The following is a 10,439-nucleotide window of genomic DNA, read 5'->3' on the forward strand; positions in this document are numbered from 1 at the left end:
CACCGTTAGCTGTTTTCTGTTGTGTAACTTAAGGACATCGAAGTGATCTAGTAGCCCATGTAAAGCTAAACGTAACCCAAACACACCGTCATTTAATACCAACCTCGACGGATGTGTGCTCTTTGTTTTACTGCCAACAATTTAAATTTAGTGTGAGGAAACAATGTTTTATATTAGCAATATACCTGTTTCTTAATTAAACTTACTTAATTAAAGTTACTGTCTCTCTCACTTTAAATGCATCCTGTAAGGTCACACATTTCAGTACAAAAATATGCTACGAGACAAATGTCACTTCACCTCGCATGGCAACACCTCTGCCCACACTATAGCTCTTTTTTTTTAGCTTTACCGATGTATTTATGTTCTCAAGTGTAACATATATAAAAGAGATGGAGCTTGACATTCCGGTCTCCTGACCGAACCAGTGAGTCACAGTCAGCATGGTGAAATGAGGGTCATTATGTGGTGGGACACAGCCACTGTGTGTGTGTGTGTGAGAGTGTGTGTGTGTGTGTGTGTGAGTGTGTGAGTGAGTGAGTGCGGGAGAATGAGAGAACGATAGCAAGTGACTCTCTTGCACCCTCTGCATGTTTGTTTGTGTGTGTAAGTGAATGTGACGAATTAAGAGTGTGTGTGTGTGTGGGGGGGGGGGGGGGGGCTGTGAACGTGTAGTGTGTGTGAGAGAGTGTTTGTGTGGCAGTGAAGAATGGTCTCTCTGTGGTCTCACACAGTGGCCCTGTTCACATCAGGGTCAGCTGCCTACACACACACACACACACACACACACACACACACTCGTGTTCGGACCCGTATCCAACCTAAACAAGACAACATTCTGAGAAACAATTGAATAAGAAAAGTCCAGAGTGACAGAGGCTACTTGTCTGTTACTTTCTTTCTGGGTACTTGCAAACATACGAGGTATTCCGAGGAAGTTGACGTTCCACTTATCTCAAGCGTTTCCTGAGGGCGCTCGCATATTCATGCACTCGCGCGCACACACACACATACATGCAGGAATAAACACGTATAGGCGACAGCAGTGCCAGATATCAGTGTCAGTTCCTCAGAATCAACGAGATGGGGTTTCTTATTTTGCTCGGCGAGGCAACCTTCACTTCATTCTTCAGTCTGTATTTAAACGTATAGAATAGTTCATTTAAAAAGAATGTCAAACAAAAAACAGTAAATATCACATGCAAGGCATTAAGAAGACCAGTTCACAGGAAGCATGCAACAAGAGCACATGCAATCAACAGGCCAAGGTGGATCCAGCTCTCTGTTACGATGAGGTCTCAGATGTGAGAAGTGTCTCCTAAAGTCTGACTTCATTCATCTTATTTTCCATCAACCAGGAGTAGGCTGGGTCGTGGATTAGCTGCGTTAGCTTAGCTTCTACTTCAGCTCTCCTTCCTGGGGCGATCACTCCGCCCTCGTGGCTTTTGGTCCGGCGGGTCTCGGCTGGTCGGTCGGTCGGACGATGGCCTCAGGATCCACCGCACTTAATCCATTCACCGCGCTTCCTTCTCCGAAGCTGATGCGAGTGTTCTGTCACATAGGCCATGTGTGCTCCAGTACTGTAGGTGACAAGACAAATTAAAACAACAATGTTGCAAAGTCCACGGGAGCTGCCGGTCGCCGCATCTTCAAGGATTCAAGGTTCAAGGATTCTTTATTGTAATCATGCAACACAGGGATGCACAGTGAAATGCAGTTGTAGCCCATTTGTCATGTTTTTACACGATTAAAACAACAAAACAAAAACAGTCGTGCATTCCTGTCGTGCATTGTTTTGTCGTGCACCCAGCCAGGTCTGGCTGGGTGGTCGGCCTTGGGCGGTGATGGTCTCGAGGACAGCTCCCCACAAATGAATCCAATCCCCACGCTTCCTTCTTCCATGTTGATGAGTGTATCTGTCATGTGCCATAAGAGCTCCAGCAATAGAAACCAAATGTGTTCAAATTTAAATTTAAAGTTCGGGTTAAAAAGGGTTAAAAAGAAATAATTACATTTGTGTAGCATGGAATGAAAATCCAAAGGAAAAAAACAACATAAAGTGTGAAAATATGGTGGTTGACCACTACAAGCATCCAGAGTAGCTTCAATGTCATTATCCATTCTCCAAGTACACCACTGGAGGGATGAACAGCATTCCTGCACAACATATCCATTTGGTGTTTCTATGACGGTGGAGAGAGCTCAACTGAGTTATCTGGTGACAGCGGAGCATGTTTCAACCCTTTGAACCATTCAGGGACCCACAGTGGCTCAGTGCTGTCATGCAGGGAATTTACATTTTCCTTGAATTCGTGGGGAGTTATTAATCAAAAGCTGAGACTTAGTTGTTTCGTCGTACAGTGAAGAAGAGACGGACAGACTCTCTTGACCCCAGGAAGCTAAAGTGTCTGGGCTCCACAGTCCAAATCCGGCACACTGGCTTGCTTGACTGCTGCCAGACTTGTGGTGAATGACGAGATCACCAGTTTGATTCTGGATACTAACAATGATCCAAAGTTAGCCTGAGCACGGCCAAAGCGCAGCTTCTTGTCAGACCGACACGGCCCACCCCACAAAGAGACACCTGGAATGCTGGGAGCCTTTTCCTCCTCAACCAGATGCCAGATGCTCAGCTGACCCTCAGAGACATCTGTCTTGAAGGGGGATTTTCTTTTTAAAGAAAGTGGTTGTAAAAGACACACACACACACACACACACACACAGTTTGGCTTGCAAAATAATCATTCAGACCCCGCAGAGGCTCATGCTGATGTGATTTTTATTGACATCTCTTCATCTTCCATTGTGTCATGGCAGAGGCCTTACACTCTAACTCTTATAGACACACATGTGTTGATATTGAGAAGGAACCCCACATGTGACATGATTGTTATTCAGCGTGTCATGTAAAGTTATTAACCTGTCTGTAACAGTCTGTAACCTGAACACAGATGCTGTTAAGAAATATTTAGCATCATTGTCAAGGAGGTCTATACAGGATCTATGGTAGCCATAGTAACAGCACATCAATATGTGGATGCAGGATTATTTCCCCACAATTTAAAGAAGATGCTGCTGCATATAATTAGCACATTTCTTATTGAAAGTTGTTCGAACTTAATGAGCAACAGCCTGTATTTTAGATTCACAGTCTCTCATTTCCGACCACTCAACAGCCCGTTCCTTTTGTGTGTGTTCTCGTTTGCCTATGAAGCACAAGGGGGCGCTGTTGCTCATGTTTGCGCGTCACGAACATGAGGTCTGCCATTACTCATGCACATGTATATGAGAGGAAACAAACCCCAGAGGTGTAAGACAGGGCTGCTTTTAGATCTCTGTGAAGTCTGATCAGGAAGTGGCTTCTAGAATAACTTGTGTTTGGGTGTAGAGTCTCCCTCGACATGCATTTGTCTCTCTGTTGAATTTAGAGATTTGCAAAACTTGATTCTTCAAACATCCATCTTTGATTTTCGTCTGTATTCTTATGAGGAAACACTGTAGTTTAGTGTGATTCTGCCTGTCAAGGTGTTCTCAGGAAGAACAGACCTTTGTTTGAATCAAAAGCACTGACTACCCACAGGTTAATCAGCCACAATGCTGCTTCCGTTGTTGTTGATAAGGATGATGAAGAGGAGGGGAGAGAAGAGGGAGACCAAGCCCAAGAAAAAACATATCAGGATATAGTCGTTTATGCGTCTCACCGTTAAAAGGTTGATGAGGACGAGAAGACAGAGTAACAACGTCTCCTTCTAAATCTGCTGCAACAGTTTGGACGTGATCACACATGCATTTCACACACACACACACACACACACACACGCACACACACACACACACACACAAGGCACGTTTAACAACCCACTGACGTTCACATATAATATGTATTAGAATGTGCAAGAAAAGAGGGAACATATAAAACGTTGTACATTGTAATTAAAAAAATAAAGTAAAATTGACTTTGATAGGATGAATCAGTATTTATTCAATTAACTGACCAGAAATTTATTGGAAAACAAAGAAGTACATTTGCATGCAACATGAATAATTACATTGTAAAAGTCATGTTAAATAAACATATTAATTGTCAAATTGGAAATCATACATTTACAGTTTTATTGATTTCTAAAATATGTATCTGCTCATTCTGTGTGCTGCACGTCAGTTGCAGGCTTAACTGATCGATAGCATTTGGAATTTCATGGACATACATCTGTCATTCTGCAGCCTAAAGGTAGTGCTGGCTCCCAGAGGATGCCCTGAGTTGTGTTACAACAGGAGATCAGAAGAAGCTTTGTGGCAGACCTGCATACGTTCGCTGAGCACACAATGATCCGTGACTCAGCTTCATGGAAGACGTATGAAGTACTTCACAAGTTAAACGCAGATATACAAATACCACCGTACACCACTGGAAGCATATCCAGTTTTTCCCATTTTGTCAACGAATGAGAAGAGCTCCAGGTGAAGATTTGAACACATTTTGAATTATCTCTACTGTCCTGAGTGGAATAGGTGTGTGTATTCTTTTAAGCAGTTATCAGTCTAACTGAAGGGTGTTTACAGGACATGTGAACTACGCTACCTGATACAAATGGAACTTAATTATATCTGTTTTATTTACCTGCAGATAGTGCGAGATGGAAAGATAAGGTTTTTATAATATATTTAAAAATGTAATGTCAATGCAATAATAAGACTTTTCACATGTCATTAAAACACATCCTCTGGGGACCATGTGTATAAAATTGTATGGCATTTAATTGAACTGATGTTTCACACAAAACCCTCAAAAACAACTGCATAACGGAGGATCAATAAAGTCAGCAGCTTTGTACATCTCATGGTAATCACAGAGTTGAGACATGTTGGTGTGGGCCGAAGTAGTGAACTGACTGATTGACGGACTGTCATTGCCACAGCCGCGCTACGAGAGTAGCTGACAAGATATATTCATAACGATGATGGTAGACTAAATATGATTAACAACTCAAAGTATAGAAAAATGCAATTCAACAGCGCCACAAACTGGAACATCCGAAGTTGGTCAAATTCTCCATTCTCAAAGACAGTTTGATCAAAATGAACAGCATAACTTCAGAGTGTATTTCCCATCGTTTTCTGTTGAAGCCGACTGGCAAAATCATATGTGCGTACACTGGACAACTGTGTCTGTTAGAGAAACGGATTGCACAATTGTTGCTGTGCTGCGTGCTCCCTGTGATGCATTTTCACAGGGAAATGCTGTAGATTGAATCCAGAAGCAAGGAGCAATCCTGGTTTTCCTGACAGTACATTTCATAAATGTCAGATTGTTCCAGATTTGTATCAACTGCAACCACTGTTTGGCAGCAGACTTTGTGAACTGTCGGTTGTCTGCCTATCAATCCCCTCAGCCAGCAGCGATATGTCTCATCCTCTTGTAGTTTCTGTGGTGAAAGTGAGTCGTGCACGTTTTGTGCTTATTGTCGACAAATCGACATTTACCTTCATGCCCTTAGGGTTACTCTGCAAAAAGAACAGTCAAATGATATTCCACATAGGAGGAGACAACTCCATTGGGTTACATCCTAAAATCTTGAAATCATTGACATCTTCACAATCATTTGTGCAATCTGTACGAAAAATAATTTTGTCAAACATATTTTGCTCAGTTTAAAAAAATACACATCTATCCCACCAGCTCTGCTGTTTTGGTATCAAAAGTCCAGACCAGGCACGAAGATACGATGTAATCAGAGTATTGTTGTGCAGGGTCATCGTTGTTTTTAAGGCCCAGTCAGAAGCATTAACAGTCATCTTGAGATTGATATACTCCCCATACGTGTGAAAGCTGGTCGGAGCTCTGTACTATTGTTGTTATGACTGAAGCCCAGTAACAATTGCTTGGCTCATCAGGCACATTTGCCCGAAATAAATCCCAACGAGGAGGATCCGTCAGATCGATTCCCAAATGCCTCATGCACAGTCCCACGTAGACATCTTCGATATAAACAGCTTCAACATGTGCAGACGCCTCCAGTATCCTCTTGGGTAAATCCAGTGAGAACACATAGCCCAGTCCCAGGGCATACGGTGGGTATCTCGACTCGGGGAAGACCGAAACCGGCAGACACCACTTTGATGCGGGGTCTCGAAGAACAGCAGCACCCCGCGCCACCATTCCCGTCATGTAGAGGTGTCGGGGGGCTTTCAAAAGCATGCCAACCAGGTTGTGGACGTTAAGGAACATGTCAGAGTCAACTTTCATGGCGTAGGAGGTGTTGGGGCAATGAGAGCTGAGCCATTCGAACATGACCATGGTTTTAATGGTGAGGTTATTGTAGCTATCCAAGAAGTCACTCTGGAGAATATCGTGATGTCTCTGGCTTTCCTGTAACACCTAGAGAGGGGCAGATAGCAGACAGAGGTGATAGCAGCAGTTAGCAACCAGTTGCTTATTTACACGTCCAGCGGACACAAAGCAACAAGAGCATTCAGTTGGAGTCATGTTTGTGGTGACCTGGTGAATGTATGTCAAATATTCCTTCTTCTTTCAGTTCTGATCTTCTGCTCTGATCGCCATCAAACTCATTTTTTGTACGTTTTCCTATAAAAGCCAGAAACATGTGTCAATTTATGCTTGTCATGTTGTCATGTTGTCTTTTAAAAAAAATAGAAGTAGAAAGCTACTCACTTAGGTTTAGGCAACAAAACTACTTGGTTAGATTATGGAAACGATTGTTAAACGACTAAATTAGGTTTAGGAATAGATCGAGAAACACTAAATTAAGTTGAGGCAACAAAACAAATTAGTTAGGTTTCAGAAAAGATCGTCGTTTGGGTTACAATAACCACAGAAGTCGCGTAACTACATTACGCAAGTTACGCGACAAATAAATGAAGCTTGACTTCTCCCATCACCTTGGGAATGAACGGCGGCCTCTTAACTGAAGGATCGCTGGTTGTTAAACCCCCCCACCTCGCCTCCGATACCACCCGGCGCGTGTTTTTGCGGTCTTTATTCTTCCTCGCTCACGATTACGTGGTTAACATCCAAAATATTTCCGTGGGATATCTACGAATTACGGCGCATTATTTCTTTGGAGCTGTAATTGCGAATGCCAGACGAGACCAGCCTGACCAGCTCGTCGCTAACTTTGTCTGTCGGTTGCTTTCAATGGGTTGCCTGCTGCTGCTACAAACAGGCTCGATGATCCAAACTGGAAGACAATAAAAAGCATGGACCATGTGGGCTATTGTGGGAAGCCTATAGGGTGATGTGTCTCTTTGAGTTTGTAACGTAAAGTGACTGCTGTCACATTACACATCATCATTTGATCCATTGGTAAGATAAGATAAATATTCTGCAGCATTCATGTTTCAGTGCCAAAAGCCATGTAAGAAGCTGTTGACTGTCATCCTCACATCCCAGCATACACAGAAACCAGTTCAGCTCGCTGTCATGACATGCGTTTGGATGCAGCTCTGCAGTAACCTGGCATCTCCACCTTCTTTCCTCCCTCTGCTCTCATTCCCGCGTGACTTTTGCGTTCTCGCTGTAAGCTCACTGATGTTGGACTATTCATTTTGCAAATAGTAAGAACAGAAATGCGCTTTGGAATTCAGCAACTTGTAATCGATCGACTCACCTGCTCTTGGATGGTTGCTGTCCCATCTTCCTCTTTTGACGTCCCCAGGAGGAAGTAGCGGCCGATCGCTCTGCCCAGCACTGTTGTTTCTTTGCCCCACGTGCTGCGGATCGTGTCGCGGGCCGCTCTGTTGTGGGGTGCGACTGGGATCATTACAACCAAGAATGGTCTTCCTTCCCAACATCGATGTGGTTCGTCCACGATGAAACCGTAGCGGCGCGGGTACGCCACAAGGTACATTGAAGGGCCATCTGGTGAGATCTGTTCAAACACATAAGGCTCGTGTTTTTTGAGTGTTGCGCTGCAACGATTTATCGTCGTTTGTTTTTTATTGTTAACGTGACGACACGAATATTAGTTTGATGTTGAAAGATAAAACATGGAGCTATCGAGATGTTTTCAGGCTGAAGGTGAAGGGAGTGTTTGCCTTCGCTTCATTTGTGCAAATGTGACTGTTGCTGCAGTCTGTGTTTAAACCAAAACTGCCAATGTAGCGACTGTACGGACGTGGCCTTTAGCTGGCAACATTCGGGTGTTTACACATCCTACAGCTGAATCATTTCTATTCATGCTCACTTGATTATGCAATTGTGTTGATTCTAAAATGTGTTGTGTGTTCTGTTTGAACACACCATTTGATCAAATCTCCCGTATTGGCATTAATTAGCAACTTGTTAGCATTTGCGCATAATAAGCTCATTGCAAATCTCATTTTACTGGCTGAATTATAAACAGATGAAATTCAAAAGCTGAATTTGAAACAGTCTGTCTTGAACATGAAGAAGTATCGCGTGACTCAAACACATTTCTATGGTAGCAGCATGTTAACAGTGACTTAATACTGCGAATGACTCGTCTAAATCACACAAACAAGGAAAGAATATTGTGACTTTTTCTTTGCTTTGGTCATTTTGACAGCTGCCATTGTTTGAAGATGACACCAAATACACTTACATCCTGCACTGGAGTAGTTGTATTGTTGTGAGATTGGCTTGACGATGGCCTTGTCGCCCAAAACTTCAAAGGAAACGACACTTTGAGGCTTGAGATGTAGAACGTTAACATGAAAGTTCCAATCATGAGCGACAGCATCAGAAAACACAAGCATCGTCTCACTCTCGTCCATGGAGTCTTTTCACTGTCAAGACAAAAGTGAAAGTTATATCTTGAATACCTCAGAACCTCACATCAGGAGCACTTTACTGTCCATTGCGTGATTGGAATCAGGAAGCACTTTGCTAATATTGCGGTCCTCGTCAGTTGTGATTCATGTGTAACTGTTTCGAGCAAATGAAGGAGTTTCCATTGAGATCTGCATCCATCAGAAAACGCCACAATTGTGTATTAATACCAGGGGTCAATGTTTAAATGCAAGGTGTAAACAGCATTTTAATAAACAGCATTTTGCTCCAGATTGAAACATACTGAAATCTTATTCGAAACAATTATTTTGAAACTGTAGGAACCGCGACAAATGACTCAAATTGCCCCTCTTTGAAACGGAGACGCTCACTTTCTTGTCACATGTTGGTTGAGGTATTCTGAGTTTGTGGTGAGACGTTCTCATCAGAAAAGCGAAACACAAGAGGCAGGTTTCACAGTCTGTGTACAAACAGCCGAGTAATGTTCCACTCAGCCTACAGTATTAACTCTCACTGTTTCATGCAGGACGCATCATCAAATATCCTGGCAAAAGTAAAGTGCACCCCATCCTGTTGTGTGTTTGCTTGTGCGATAAAAGCAACATGTTTGAACAAGCAGGTGTGCAGAGGCTTGTTTTTGACATGACGGTGTGATGCCTGAGGGTTGACATGAGAGACGCTGCACGATGATTGAAGCAATAGGTTCAGGTTCAGGTCACAGTGCATTTGTATATAGTTGTAGATTCAACTGAGGAAAACAATTTGTTGTTTAGAAATGTATTCAAATAACTTTTCATCACTTTTTAAAAATGTGAATATTTTAAAATAAATGAAAATCTTCCCCCCTCTTGGTGTCCATGGGGGGCCATGGACACCAAGAGGGGGGAAGATTTTCATGGTATCATTTATGATCAGAGATTTGCTTTTCTTGTTGCATACTTGATTGCAGATTCCAACCACAAAGTCATGAATGAGACATTTATACATGAGACATTCGCTCCAGTATTTGGAGGGCATGGAGACTCTACTGCACTCCATCGGACTGATCTCTTTCAACAACAGCCAGAGACTATTTCTCATCTAAGCCTCCCCACTCAGCAAGCACAACGAGTCAAGACATCTGAAATCGAGTGAATTAAAACGTGGACTCACCATTTGGAAACGGAGCTCTCCAGCATCTTTGACAGAGAAGGATTTCCGACGGCAGTGACAGCTTCAGCGAGCTACAGACAGCAGCTGAAAATGAGGATGTTGCTGCAGATGTGTCACTGTCCAAATGCATTGTGGTTTGTGGCCGTGAGTGTAAGCAGATAAGCACACAGGGCCTTCTTCTTAGCGGACACCGGCAGCAACACGAAGCGGGACAAAGACGTATTTTCCATTGAAACGCTGGTGTTGGGTGCAAAGAACCTGATGAGTGTGTTATGAGTGGAGGCATCAACATGACTCAATATGCACATGCATCTTTATAACTTTTAAATGTTATTGCGTCATTACATTTACCAGTGAAAATGACAGCTCTCCCTGTTTGTATCCAGCGTAATCTCTATCGCTCTTATTGATTTTAACATTTGCTGCAATTTGCAAGTTTCATAAAAGGTAAAGTCTATTTTCTCTACTTTTGCATTGAATGTAGCTCAACCTTCTGTGTTGAAAGACATTCTAACAA

General features: G+C 42.8%; 1 protein-coding gene across 1 annotated transcript; it reads right to left on the bottom strand.

Moving 5' to 3' along the window:
• Positions 1–1,425: 1,425 nt before the first annotated feature.
• Positions 1,426–7,868, bottom strand: LOC306777585 (beta-1,3-galactosyltransferase 2-like; the record flags this gene model as incomplete). The annotated part of the gene is made up of 4 exons (XM_079268748.1): positions 1,426–1,551; positions 5,485–5,505; positions 5,822–6,379; positions 7,629–7,868. 4 exons carry the CDS (start codon positions 7,866–7,868, stop codon positions 1,426–1,428), a joined length of 945 nt encoding a protein of 314 aa, XP_079124874.1.
• Positions 7,869–10,439: the final 2,571 nt, after the last annotated feature.

The sequence above is a fragment of the Melanostigma gelatinosum genome, assembly GCF_949748355.1.
Source record: "Melanostigma gelatinosum genome assembly, chromosome: 5".
NCBI classification, from domain to species: Eukaryota; Metazoa; Chordata; class Actinopteri; order Perciformes; family Zoarcidae; genus Melanostigma; species Melanostigma gelatinosum.